The following is a 14,794-nucleotide window of genomic DNA, read 5'->3' as shown; positions in this document are numbered from 1 at the left end:
CCTCCACACACTGCCCCTGAAAAATTAAGCTATTAAGGTTTTGTGGTGATTTTTCTCTCGTTTTCTTTCACTGCTCTTTGAACTGCTGTATCTCTCAGAACGCTTTAAAATATATTAACGAGAAATGATGAGAATGTGAAGGTTTCTATTACGTCAGCTATGAAGCAGCAAGAAAATTATTGAGAAATCTAGAAGTAGCCAGTGTTACATACTGAAAAAAGACATTGGGTTATATAATGAGGGCAAAAATCTCATTTAGTCAGAGATCCTTTCAGAAGACTTTAGGAAGGCATCTCTTAATGGGAGTCTGAATAAAGTCAGATTCCCTTTTTTTTTTTTTTTGTCATTTGTTACAGTACTGAATTCATTCTGGGGTGATTTCTTATTCCAAATTTAGAAACCGTGAAAACGGTTAATCAGAGCTACAAAGACAAGATTAATTGGTGTTAATTTCCAAACATTAGCGTTGGGATTTATTTGGCTTAATATATCTAGGCTTAAACTGATAAGAAGTTGTAATGAGGGGAAAATTTAAAATAGATTATTATGGTACAGGATAAATTGTGGCAAAAGGGGTTAGGTAATAATTTGTGGAATGTTTTGGAAAATATTAAGAAAATAGCTAAAATGGTTTTGCGCCTTGTTTGCATTCTTTCAAAATCACCATTTTGATCTACTGACGTAGGAGTGCAGGTCTGTGGTCTTTTAAGGAATACAATTCTTAGCTCTCGTCTCAGCCAACACGTGGTGATAGCTTCAGGGATCGTTCTCCTGCTTCTGCCTTCCATTTGATGAGTCCATCCGAATTCATTACAGTCCTTTGGCTTTTAACATTCAGATGCTGGTAAAGATCAATCTGTGATTCGGACATAAAAACAGCTGAAAAGGAGGGAAAAATAATGAATTTCATAGCTGAAATCTTCTTTTATGCTAATGGTGCTTCTTCAGAATAGCACTAAATGGGGAGAGAAAAGTTTGAACTTAGGTTTGATAGTATTTATAGGCTTAGAAATAATAACAGGCTTGGGGCGGGCTATGGAATCTTGTCTGGAATCTCCAAGTAGCTTTCTTTCTACTCCATTGGATTCCATGGGTGGCAGAATAGAGGAGAAAGTAAAGGAGAACTCAAATAAGCAGTATGAAATGCACATAGAATGGCCAGAGAGATGCAGAAAAAGGACCTGCAGAAGGAAAATAGAACTCTTGTATCTGCATTTACATTTGGCAGGAAGATGCCAAGTATCACTTGCAGTTTGCTGAGGATGATCTCCAAGAATATCTCTGCAATCGTAGAAATGTAGAGATATGAAATGATCAAATAAATAGAACTGTCCCTGCAGGGATAATCTGTATGTTTCCAGCCTCAATATGCACAGAGATATAAATAACAAGTACATTAAGACAACTTTGGAGTGTATTTGCAGAAATGTAAAAAAAAAAAGTCTTCTGCAGTCACTACAACTTTCTTGATTAGATGCTGGAGAAGCAGATTAAGGGTCCTGTGAATGGCAAGGCTCCTAAAAGAGAACTGTTTCTGTTGTAGCTGCCTAGCTACCATATGGAGATGGGGTTTGGACAAGAAAAGTTTGCATCAGTTTTTATACAGCCATCCATGGCAATCTGGAAAGACGCTGTGTTTGTTAGAGAACAGGATGCTTGTGTGATGTCTTAGGAGGAAACCAAATACGCAAGGAAAATCTCTGAAGTTTGAAAATTACATATGGTTTTTAAAAGAATGAAGCTCCCCTCCTCCCAGTCACAGATGCATGTTAGTACATTTGGTTTAGCTGGTTGAATTTGAAACTTCTGAATCGTAGAAATTAATCTGAATACTGAGCCTCGATGGGGAGGGAAAACAAAACCCTACTCTTGCCAGCTGGGCATGGACTACTGCTTATGTTTGTCCCTGTGTATGTGACATGTCTGGTGGGAGCCTGGGTCCCTCATAACTGTGGTTCCGTCTCTCTTTTAGGCTCAGAGTCTTCCAGCAGTGCTGGCTCCTCAGGATCCCTGTCACGAATACATCAGCCTCTCCAAAGTGCACCTCTTGTCCCCGGGTTGACTGCCAGCAATTCGGGCAGCGTGTCCTACCCTGAGAATGGGATGAGTGGCCAGGTGGCTCCCAGCAACACCAGCTATATCATTCTTCCACTTGAAGCTGCAGGGATACCTCCTGGCAGTATTCTGCTCAACCCACACACAGGTCAGTCCAATGTGCTCCTGCCACGTGCGTTTCAGTGTCATTCGTGTCACCTGGGAAGCCAGCACAATTCTTGTTTGTAGAGAGGTTTTCTAGTGGGAAGTAATGCAAAACATAATGCTCATGCAGTCTTGGGCAGGGTATTCATCTCGTGAAATCCTGGCACTCCTTGGCTGTGAATCCTCTGAGGGCCCATTAACTTCAGTAGAAACAGATACTCTTCCATATCGAGCGTGCTGAAATATGGTGCAAGTACAGTATGATGCTCAAAGTTCTAGAGGTTGTACTTAGTATTAGATGAATTTCAAAAGGCATTTGAAATTGCACTACTGAGTTAGTTTTCTTACGTGAGCTATGTGATTAGCAATTGTATCTAAACAAGGAGTTCTGTGAAGAAAGCTGTAATCTCAATTCTGTGTTGTTTTAGTACTTAGAACTGCAGTTTTAACTAGGCATTTTCTGTCATCCAAACGTTTTAGAAGCCACTCAGCTTGAACTTGAGTGCTTGCTGAAAGTCTAAGGCAATTTGTTCTCCCCTTGGTCCAGATGAAGTCAGGGTAATGTTACGCTATTACTCCCCACAGTGTTATACTGACAGCATTAAAGAGGTTCAGGGAGGTTGAGATTGTGATGCTTCTTCAGTGATTTGCACTGTTTCAGTGACCGTGACTAGCTGTGCTGTCATCTTTAGCTGAGTTATGCTGGGATTAAAATAACAAAGCATACAGTGCACTGAATTTTTCCATTAAACAGGGTGCTCAGAGTTGAACTCCAAAAGGTTTTTTTCTTAGTCCTCAGTGGAGCATTCAGAAGCTTTTTTTTGGTGATTATTACTTATAACCAGTATGTGATGTATATTACACCTCTGCCTTCCAGTCTTTGGGTGCAAATATGTAGAGCTGATCTGTGAGTCCACTACTAATAATGCTGAGTTAGAATGGAATCGAGAAAAAATGAAAGTTGCTGCATTTAAGAAAATCACTCCTGAAAAACTGTCAAACCAAGCTTTACTTGGGCATATAGAGATAGGAATATCTGGAGATAATCAGTGTCAATCAGCATGTGTGTGATCAGGGAGGAGCTCTTGTTCAAGTTCAGATGTGCTAAGTTCTTTCCAGACAGAGCTGACTTATTAACCTGTGCATACGTTGACTTTTCTAAAGCTTTTGATGTTTGTGTAGATGTTTCTAATTTAGGATGTGCTTTATATGAGAGCCTAATTTTGACAGCATAAATGGAGTTTTTAGACATTTCTTAGTATGTCAAATTACAGGAGAGAACTGAATGGAAGGTAGGTATTATACAAAACCCACGTTTATGAACTTAACTATTTCCATTGTGCTGGAAGCTGAGGGTACTATCTGCAACATCACAATTTCTAGGACAGTACAGACAAAGGTATTTTGTGTGATTTCATACAAACCCATCAGGCCTAGGCAGAAGTCCATCTATAATTCAGATGCTACTGCAGAAACAAGTGGAAAGAATCACTGCTGCCTCCAGTCAAACCGACGGCTCAGAGGTTGTATCCGTTCCTAGCTATAGCAAGGATAAAGGTTGCAGCTCATCACACTTGCAAGCCATCAGAGGTGTTTAAGAGAAATATATCCTGCATCAGCTTTGGCAGTTCAGCAGTTTGCATCAGCAAGCTCATATTTTTCCTTGGTACCTAGGGAGTCTGTGTCTGCCACAGGCATAATGCCTGTCAGTGCTGCCTGTAGATCAGAGTGCCTGGTCTTTTCTTTGGTGTGCCTCATTGTCTGCAGGGGCATAACCAAGTTCCATGTCTGTTGTATGTTTAATATTCACAGTGTGAGTGGTTATTATGTACGTGTAATTCTAATTTTTTTTCAGTCTGCATGTTTTATTTCTGTAGCTTACCTGTAAATAAATATATGCTTACTAAAGGAAATGGAAGGAGCAGATTCTTACAAGGACTGAAATATATGTAAAGCTTCACACTGTTACCTGTGTTGGAAGCCAGTCTGTATTGTAGTGTCTGCTGTGTTTTTAACTTGCAGCAAAATACGTGCTACAAATTTTCCACTCTTTGGACTCAAAATCTTTGCATCTTATTACAGTAACGTTACAAAAGAGGCTCCGTAGGGAGGAGGCATAGAGATTGCTGGATGCTGTGCTCAACTATCAAAGTGATGGATGCTGTCAGAAACACAGATGAGAGAAGACAGTTTAAAGAAAAGGAAAAAGGAGCTTTGTTTCCTGTAATGAATAGATTCTTTTTCAATGTAACATCATTCTTTAGTTCTTTATTCTCCTTTTAGAAAGTGGTTACTTCCTGTCTTCTCTCTTTTGATCCTAAGGCTGTGTCCTTTAAGATCTTGGCTTCCTTTCACACTACATAGTCACTGACTACAAGCCTCTAAATGCATCCACAGATGCTGTCAGCACCTCCCTGCTCTCATTGCACTGCTCAGCTCCTTCTCAGGTGTTGGCAACTCACGCTTCTACATATTCACAGTTTCTTTCAACTTTTTCAGTTCAGCCGTCTCCTTCCCCAGATAGAGAAGCTTTGGGTAGGGACTGTTTATGCAGCTGAGTTCTTCTACTCTCCATTTCACCTGTCTCACCAGTCTGCTTTACCCTTTAAAGGATTCCTCTTGACATGTTCTCTGACTTAACCCCTTTCACAATTTAAGAGCATTTACATTTAATTCTTACTCCTTCAGATGGCATCACAATCCTTGCCCTTCTATTAAGGCCACAGTTCATCACTTACATATGTCTTCCATGTTGGCATCTGACCTCTTCTTTTCATTACCTATTTCAAAATTTCTTCTTGAAAGGTCTTTTTTTTATATCTTTATCAGCATTTCCAGACCTTTTCTCTTTTGGTCCTGTCCTCCTTCTCTGAGTCACTATAATTGAAGCCTTCTTTAAGGCTTCATTTCAGTGCTTGGCACATGCTTCAGGAGCCTGTTACCCTGCTCACCCAGTCCAGTTCCCAGTAGCCCACTTAGTGCTTTTTGGATTCATTTTCTCTCTAAGCCTCTTCCATAGTAGTTTTCCCTTTGGACAGCAGTCTGCGGCATTTCTGTTACACGTGTTTATTCTTTGCAGCTTTGTGCTGTGTTATTTGCCAGCAAATTCACAGTCGATTCATAAGAAGATCACATTTAACTAAACTTCCCCTGTCGCTACCTCTTTTTCTTTGGTGGGCCTTGAATCTTCCAAACCTATGAGGAGACACCAGCCGGACGTGATTAAGTGTTATATGCTGCACATTAGTAAAAATACTTCTGCAGCCCGAGATTCCCAAGTTAAGGAGGAAAAAAAGCCACAGATGTTTCTCTCCAGGCCATTTTTCACCCAGGATCTTCAAAGCAACAATCAAGAAACCATCTAATGCACACAACTGACCCATGCCTCCCTTCCACTTTCTTTGATCTTTCCCTAACTTTCCCACTGTGAATATGACTTAATCCAGAAAATGCTCCTACTTTGGTGGGGGAAGGCAAGGTTTCTTCATCTGGCTCTTCTCCCGTGGTTCTGATCACAATAGTAAGAGGAAGGAACAAAAAAGCAGCGAGCGATGAATAGATGGAATGGGCAGAGGCACGACCTGTACCAGGGGAGCCATAAAAAACACAAGCTCTTTATTTCTCTTACTCAGAGTCACCACATTTCTCCACATCTCCTATTTTATCTCAGATATTCCTGCTTCACTTTCCTACATATTCTTTGTCATCACTTTGTGCCTAAAATTTATTTTTTCTTAAGCAAGCATATGTAATTAATTTGATTTATGAATTTCTGTTAGAATTGAAGAGAACTGAGGTCAAGGAAAAATACTGCCTACAGAGGAAAACCATTTCTTTTTTTTTTTGTAAGACAATGACTTGGGCAAGGATAATTCTTTAATATTTAATTTTGTAATATCTGAAGCAGAAAGGGTTCAGCACCTTATGCATTGCTATGTACGTACCATGCCTTTTTTTTTTTTTTGCCTTTAGCAAAAATTGGGCTAGAATTTTTTTCTTATATAAGAGATTTTCATAGACATATTAACTGTTTCCTCCCTGACGACCTCCCAGGCTGTGTCCAGTAGTAGGGCACTACTCTCTAAAGAACAGCACTGTTACTACAGTGTGTAATTAAATTAGTAACAATGTTTTTTTTCTTGTATGTCTGGGAAGTATGGTGTGTCAAGTATGTGTCAAGAGTGGTTGCATACATTCTACAGTTACATCTACGAGGGTGGATAGTGATAGGACAAGGGGGAATGGTTTTTAACTGAGACAGGGGAGGTTTAGGTTAGGTATTAGGAGGAAGTTTTTCACCCAGAGGGTGGTGAGGCACTGGAACAGGTTGCCCAAGGAGGCTGTGGATGCCCCATCCCTGCAGGCATCCAAGGCCAGGCTGGATGTGGCTCTGGGCAGCCTGGTCTGCTGGTTGGTGACCTGCACATAGCAGGGGGTTGAAACTGGATGGTCATTGTGGTGCTTTTCAACCCAGGCCGTTCTGGGATTCTATGATTTAACCTCCATTGTACAGACATAAAATGTACATGAATATCCTCTGCTTTCAGTGTTTGTTCCAGAGTTCAGTCTTAGTACTAATTGATTCATCGCTGAATGATTTCCAGTAACCAAAGCACCTGAATCATCTTATAGTCATGGCAACCTTTTACTCACTCCCTGCGGGTTAGTACTGCCAAAACAAATATCAGTTATCTGCCTTGCCTGCAAAAAAAATAGATGACTGATAATGTAATGAGAAAAACAATCACTTTACTGTTGTAGCGGGTCAATTAGTGATCAGTTGGAGCAAGCTGGTGTGATTTCATACAGAAAACAGTCATTTTTAAAAAAAATGTTCAGCAAAGGAAGTGTGTTGTTTCAGGTCAACCCTTTGTAAATCCTGATGGGACACCGGCAATATACAATCCTCCCAGCAGCCAGCCGACAATGAGGAGCCAGATGGTGGGACAGTCTCAGCAACAGCCTTCATCCCAGCAGCCTCAGCAGGTTCAACAGCCTCGGCAGCAAATGGCAAGTCACCTTGTCACACAGGTAGGTGTGCTGGCCGTTGGACAAAGAAACAAAGCTCTCAGGGATATGGAGGATAACTGAAGGATTAGGGGAGGGAAGGGTGCAACTAGATAAAATGCTTTCTGTTCTTTTCTTTTGAAGAAAACTGTGTATTTCCAATGTGGATGAAACAGCTGGAGAAAGAAAGTTCCCTTTCAAATTCCATCTAAAGGATGGTTTCATTTTGAAAAGGACTATTAAGCGAGTTGATGTATGTCTATATAGTCTTTAAATTTCTTTTGGAAAAATTGCCGTGCAAATGGAAGCTGAAGCATTCATTTTCAGACTAGTGTAATCTGTAGTTCAGTACAAATTGCTGAGAGCGGAGGCGTGGGAGCACAGATCTATATTCACTCTTTACCAGCCACCTTTCCGTGGCTTTGAAAATAAAGGTGAATGTATATTAATGGTTTCTCCTTCCTAATGTTTAATTACTCTCCACATTTTATCTATTTTTATCCATGTGTAGGCTTATACTATACTAACAGCTACACTTAGCAAGTTTGATCCCTAATGCTAATAGACTGTGTAAAAGAATTTTAGATTGCTGTTCTCATTATGGATTTCTCCTTCTTTGGTATGAGAGTTGAGGCATGCAACTTAGGTACGCTATATGCAGAATATTTACACAGACCAAATAGGCTCAGAGATTTTCATCACCACCATTCCTGAGGTATAGTCTGCCAAGCTGAGGGCAGAACTGGAACCTAACCAGAATGATAGTGTGGGAGGAGAAGGTGGAGAATTTGAACTGCAGACTTTGAAAACATTACTACTTTGTGGATCTTCAAGGGTCCTGTGCTTTCTCCATGGCTCTGGCCCGTCACGCACAAATTTATCCTGATGCTGTGTGAACAGCTTTGGACTTTTTCCTGGCCCTTTCCACAGCAGATGGGTTGAGTTCAAAATTTCAAGTACAGCTTGGGGCCCTGGTAACTCTCCCATTCAAGTTACATCAGGCCTGTTCTGTAGGTAGCTCCCTCGCATCTCAAGCCCCCAGAAAGACCCCCTGTTGTCTTCTGCCTTTGCCCCATAGTTGGCCATGACCCTGCTCTGAGCTAGAAGCTCTGGTGCTGCAGCAGTAGAGGGAAATAGCAGCGAAGTTTAGGCTTAGTGCCATGGTGCTTCTTCTCCCTGGGCCCTGGATGGCTGTGGCACATGGCCAGCGATGGCTAAGCACAGGCAGCAGACCTTGGGTCTGGTTCAAACTGTACACTGCATATCTGTTCACTCGGGGTGGACTGCAGGGCAGACAAAGGGAATTACTCCGGCAAGGATCCGATATCCTACTTGCTCTAAGAGCAGCCAAGATCCACTGTACTTTTTGTGTTGTTATAATTGGGCCCAGGTTATCCTGAGAGACGTTTAAAATCACTGCTGTTGCTTTGATGTTACTGTGTTTGCACTGATGTTTGTGGTTCTCATTTCTTCATTTGGTCTCAGCAGTTACAGAAGAAGGTGGTGGTTCCAAACCTCTGTAAGAGTCAAGTTTAACGAGAGATTAAAATCAAAGAAAAGTAAAGCTGTTCGAAGGCAACAGTGCTGTAGAAAATTATTTTTTCACTTAGGTAAACATCTGCTCTGAGCTGACAGACCTGTCTCTGTCATTAATTTGCAGCCTGTTTTTTGCTAATTTTTCTAGCTATTATGTTCTGCCGGAGCAGCTTTACAATCATTATTCCTTTGCCTATGACACACTGAGTTAAATCAGTCATTATCAGTAAAATCCAAATCTAAACTTACACTGTGCTGCTCTTCCATTTTATCTCTGTAAATTAAATGTAAAATTATAATTTGGCTTTGCTTCCTGTCAGTAATAAAAAGGTGTAGCTGTGGCTTTACTTCATCTAGCAGCCACCAAATATAAGAAAACAAGGAGAAAAGTCTGTACTACAGAATTGTTTGTGGAAAGATGAAATGAGGACTAAAATCACAGTACCTGACCTCTTGTTCTCTTCTGGCGATGAGTCACCTGCATTTTCAGAGCTGTGTTTGAGACCTTTGTTCTCAGAAACAGAGTTTGTTGTTGTTGTTATCTCTCTTTCTAAGTGGGTTGTATTTATTGTCTTTCACTGTGTTTATTTTGCAGCCTGTTCAGGCAATGCAGCCATCTTCTCAGTCAGTCCAATATCCAGCAGTTTCTTATCCTCCCCAGCACCTCCTGCCAGTCTCTCCAACGCAACAGTTTTCTGTGGTACTAAAGACTTTTGTATTTTCTTTCCTTGAAGTCGGGTGTGTGAGCATGAGCATGCTCCAGAGCATCTGGGGAGGACTGCAAGGGCTTCCCCCAGGAGAGCTCCAGCTAAATCCCTCTTGGCCTTAACGTTTTTGGGCACTGACAAGCATTTTGTAAGAATGTCCCCACTGGTTCTTGCTATCCAACCTGGCCAGTGAAGTTTGGAGCAGGACCTAGTTAGTAGGAGCCTCAAGGAAAGGAGTATTTGAGATTTGGATATTATCCCCTTTTTCTGCCTACAGCTGGAGAAGAGACCTCTAGGAAATCCTTTAATTTTATTTTATCAGTATATTAAATCTGCGGCCTAGATTTATTCCCTGATCATACCAGAGCACTTAAAAAACAGAGTACTGGTGAGCCAGCTGCCAAAGGTGTGATACTATCATGCATCACTGCTAAACACTAATGGCCCATGTATAATAAAAATAAACAGAGCGCACTTCTGGAGTCTGAATCTGGGTTGGTGCTTACATGGCTGAGATTATACTGTTGTAAAATAAAGCTGACATTTTAAGAGGCACTGCAAGATCTTTTTTTTTTTTTCCCTTGTTATTTTCCCTGGTAATCTTGTTTATGACCGATTTGTCTCGAGGTAGAGATGTCACCTAGTTATAGTAAAAGATGGAAACAAAGCTGAATGGATCCTTGCTGCTAGAATAGTATTCCAAATGCCTGGTAGATGAACAGTACCACTTAAAGGATGAGAAAACATGTCTGGTGCTGAACAGAAGTTGGATATCTCAGTGATAATTTCCGAGAAAAGTATCTCCCATGCATCTCAGATTGTTCTCGCGACAACCACTAAAACATAAAAAGCCAAGTTAGACTATCCTAATAGGGAAACTTCCCCTTCTTCATGAAATGGTTAGTTTTATCAAATATGAAATGTATGCACAGTGTACAAATTGCTGTGCAAATCCATAGACATTCCAGTCGCAATAAAGTTTCTCATTGAATTTGCTTATAGCCATTTGCCATCCAGGTAACAAACACCTTTTTAAAGAAATGACTTCAGATAGACCACTTATGTGTCTGAATATGGATGGAGAGTGCCACTAAAGGTAATAGCAATCTTTCTTATGCCTCGTGAAGCTCTGGACAAGAGTGTTTAAAATGATTGCCCATAGTATCCTTTTGCAGAGCAGAAGGGTGAGTCTGTGGAGCAAGTGCTTGTTGCTCTGCTCACCACAAAAAGCCATGTTCTCCTGTTCTGAGGTTTCCTGCAGGTAAATACGTTGTGCAGGATGGCTTTGGAGGGTAAATACCACAGGAATGTCAACATAATCAAAGACAGTCCATTTATAAAACGAAATTGATGTTTTAAGTATAAATGGTTTTTGCATTGCTTATTGCCCATCTCTGAGGGGGGGAATAAGAAATCTGCATGTTAGCACATGAGATAGTTTTATGAGGGGTGTATTACTATAGAGAATACACTTTTATCTCAGAAATTTAAAAGTCTTGTAATCTGGGCACAAATGAAAATGCATAGATCCACATTTATAAATCTTTGACCTTCATGGAGTAAATTTGAGAGCTGATTTTCAATGAATCTTTTTGCAAGACTGAACAGATACTGTCTAGAATCCTTCTGTCATTACCAGCATGTAGCAAGACCTAGGTCCATTGACTTAACGTGGTATGTTCATCCTACCATAGACTTTTTTTCCCCTCTGCAGTCAAATAAAACTTGTTTCTTTCCAATACTGAATTAGATGTTTTGAAATAAGAACCAAAGGCTTAGCTTTTTTACCTTCTCTGTGTTTGCAACCTTGGATCATCAAAACGGTCCAAAAAGGAAAAGATCTGCACCTGAATTCCTGATCATTTTGAAAAATAGGTGAAATTACCACCATGTCTTTGGATGAGGAGTTTTGTGTTTGGCAAAAAGGTATTCATCATAAAGTTACTTTCATGCCCTTTTTATTGAAAATGTCATCTTCCGATCACTGTAAAGTTCACTGACATTTGGGGGGGAAAAAAAAAAGGACATGGGGAGGGTAAAAGCCAAAATAATTGGCTTTTGTGTCAGGCCATGCCAACCACCTTGCAGCCTTTGTCAAAGCATTTAAAGTCATTTTCGTTTTAATTGCCTCCATTCTTTCTAGATATCTCTGCAAACTTTGGCACTTACTCGAGCTGAGCAACTCCTTTTCCCCTCATGCTCTGTTTGAACCTATTTTGTTTTGCTGATTTGCTTACACATCTACTGCAGACATCATGTCTACATCGTTTTCTACTGACTTTTGCCCTGCAGCGAGATGACATGACCACCCAGTTTAACCAGATGAGCTTAAGTCGTCAGTCATCTGGAGACAACCCCGAATCGCCTTCTGGTCCTGTCTACCCGTCACCCATTCTACAGCAGCCTGCCCAGCAGACGGGTTACATCATGGCTTCCCCAACTCAACAGCTTCCCCCAGGAGGCTTTACAGGTTCAGGTCCACCAGTGTCCCAGCAAGTGCTGCAGCCTCCACCGCCACCCCAGGGCTTTGTGCAACAGCCACCACCACCTGCTCAGGTAGGCAGAACCTCCTCTTCTTTCTGTTGCCAGTGTGGCATGGTGCTCGTTGTAAAATCAGAAAGATATTCTCCAGAATATTCTCCAAAATATTGTTCTGATTTTTTTCCTGCCTTGGTAAAGGTTTAGCAGATTTGTAGGCAGCAGGAAACTTGCAAAGCCTCTGTCGTTTCTGGGGTTTCAGCAATTCCTTCCTTATCCCCAAACCATTTTCTGAATGTATATTTGAACTACAGGACACATCTGCAGATGAATATGGAGGAGGAGGGTAAGTAAATATCCATAGTCCTTTTTCCTTGTATATATCAAGAGCACCACACACACCAGCCCAGGTAGTCATTAATCATATTTAATTGACTTGAACATGTGAGATGTCACAGATCAGTAATTTTTACTGTCTTCTTGAAGACTGATAATGTTTTTCTGTTCACTACCAAACGTCTCTACTTGTCTCCTGGGTACCTTTACAGAATATTGAAAGTGATTACTGTCAAGAAGTAAAATGCACAGATGACTTTCTGGCCTATTATCAAAGCATACACTAGAAAAAGCCAAATTTCTTATCCAATTATAGATACAATTTTAAAGTAGAGTTTAAATCAAATTATTAATACTATGCCTCCTGTTTTTTCTGTTTTTGAAGAAAGTATTCAAAAAATAAAGTTAAAAAATTCATTATTTATTTAGTGCAAAAGGAATTTAAATTCTAGTGCTTCTTTGCTTTTAACTTCCTAGCAAAAATCTGTAATTGTCTTTTACCATAATTCCATGTTGCCATCTTTCTGAAGAATTTGTGCTGTTACAGTGCTCTAAGTGGGCTAGAGATCTAGTGCCTCACTAATTAATAAAAAAAAGAAATGAAATACCGATGCTCACATCCCACAGAGGACTGTGACATCCCTTGTATCTGTAGTTATAAGCTCCACACCCATTTTTCTGAGTAAAAGCCTATGAAAAATAATATTTAGGAGCTCAAATTGAAAACTGACTTTTTTTTTTTTTTATGGAAAAGACTGCTAGGAAAGGATTTCAGGTGTTTGTCAAATATGGAATTTTTTTCTAAATGTTGAGGTGAAAAGATGATCCGAAAAGCAGAACCCCCTAATGTATTCCTCACCTGGTCCAGGCTGTTTTTATAGGTGAATAAGCAGGGGTTGTCCAGCAGTCTTTCCTCACATCTAACTCCTGATGTCTTCAGTGCTTTCAAGCATTATTTAACCAAGCTTCATAACATTTCTGGCAACCCACATCTCTCAAATGCCTCTGCGGCACCCATGGCACACATGGAACACCTTATTCTGGATGTCACCTCTAAGCAAGTGGAAGAAAGAAAGAAGGTTATCAGGAGTAGCAACATGGATTCACCAAGGGAAAATCATGCCTGACCGATCCGGTAGCCCCCTGTGATGTCATGACCACCTGAGCAAATGAGGAGAAAGCAGTGGATGTTGTCTACCTTGATGTCAGCAAGGCTTTTAACACTGTCTCCCATAATCTCCTTGTAGATAAGCTTAGGCAGCGTGGGATAGATGAGTGGAAAGTGAGGTGGATTGAAAACTGGCTGACTGGCAGAGTTCAGAGGGTGATGATTAGTGGTGGTGCAGAGTGTGGTTGGAGGCCTGTAGCTGGTGGCGTTCCTCAGGGTTTGGTACTGGGTCTGGTCTTGTTCAACATCTTCATCAACAGCCTGGATGGAGGGGTAAAGTCCATCCTCAGTAAGTTTGTTGATGATATGAAGCTGAGGAATGGCTGACATAACAGAAGGCTGTGCTGCCATTCAGTGAGACTTGAGCAGGCTGGAGAGTTGGGCAGAGAGGAACATGATGAGGTTCAACGAGGGCAGGTGTAGGGTCCTATACCTGGGGACGAATAACTGCATGCATCAGTACAGGTTAGGGGCTGGCCTGCTGGAAGGGAGCTCTGTGGAGAAGGACCTAGGAGTCCTGGTGGACAACAGAGGGTGACCATGAGTCAGCAGTGTGTCCTTGTGGCCAAGAAAGCCAATGGTATCCTGGAGTGCATTAAAAATAACGTGGGCAGCAGTTCAAGGGAGCTTCTCCTCCCTCTCTACTCTCTTTACTCTGGTGAGGCCACACCTGGAATACTGTGTCCAGTTCTGGGCTCCTCAGTCCAAGAACAACAGGGAACTTCTAGAGAGAGTCCAACAGAGGGCTACAAAAGTGGTGAGGGGCCTGGAGCACTTCCCTCACGAGGAAAGTCTGAGATCTGAGACTGTTTATTACAAAGAAAAGATTGACAGGGGGATCTTATCAATGTTTATGTTTTTCTGAGCTTACTTCACAGCCACTTGATGAACACTGTCATGCATTGGTCATCTGAGGGCTGCATGGTAGACCTCACCCTGGTAATGGGTAAACTGGATGCAGGATTTTCACCCAGACTAGTTTAGTGTCTCTTTATGAAGCTGTTGTTCTCTCATTATTATTTGTTCTGTTGTTAGTGGTGAGGCAGAAACTCTCTGATAGGAGATGTAAGGAGGATGTGCCTTTTTATCTGTAGGCTGGTGTAGGACCAGTACTGTGCTAACGGTGTGTCTGTTGGCTGCTGTCTGTGTCCATACCCCAAATGTGGTGCATACAAGGACTTTCCTCCTGCATCATAATGCATTAGAGTGTTACTGAAGAAATATCTTCTGAGTTTGCAGCAACTTTCATTATTTCCTTTAGGCATTATTCATCCCCATGGAGGGGTACAAGTGTGTGAAACTCAGAGCTGTCATCTTCCTCTGTGTCTGTTGCACATGCACGCCATTCATCTCCAAATTGTCA

The 14,794-nt window shown here is 41.2% G+C and overlaps 1 protein-coding gene across 22 annotated transcripts in view; it reads left to right on the top strand.

Moving 5' to 3' along the window:
* The window catches only part of ARPP21 (cAMP regulated phosphoprotein 21), a 130,908-nt gene that overhangs the window by 75,664 nt on the left and 40,450 nt on the right, over positions 1-14,794 (top strand). For all 22 annotated transcript variants that reach the window (XM_090142354.1, XM_090142348.1, XM_090142358.1 and 19 more), the window contains 4 exons: positions 1,973-2,203; positions 7,061-7,230; positions 9,338-9,442; positions 11,742-12,005. In XM_090142354.1, coding sequence (XP_089998480.1) covers positions 1,973-2,203; positions 7,061-7,230; positions 9,338-9,442; positions 11,742-12,005 — 770 coding nt within the window. The remainder of the gene's footprint in view (positions 1-1,972; positions 2,204-7,060; positions 7,231-9,337; positions 9,443-11,741; positions 12,006-14,794) is intronic.

Source organism: Phasianus colchicus, chromosome 6 (genome assembly GCF_987193195.1).
Source record: "Phasianus colchicus chromosome 6, bPhaCol1.hap1.1, whole genome shotgun sequence".
Lineage (NCBI taxonomy): Eukaryota > Metazoa > Chordata > Aves > Galliformes > Phasianidae > Phasianus > Phasianus colchicus.
The sequence above is the reverse complement of the archived record's forward strand: the minus strand, read 5'-3'. Positions and strand labels throughout refer to the sequence as shown.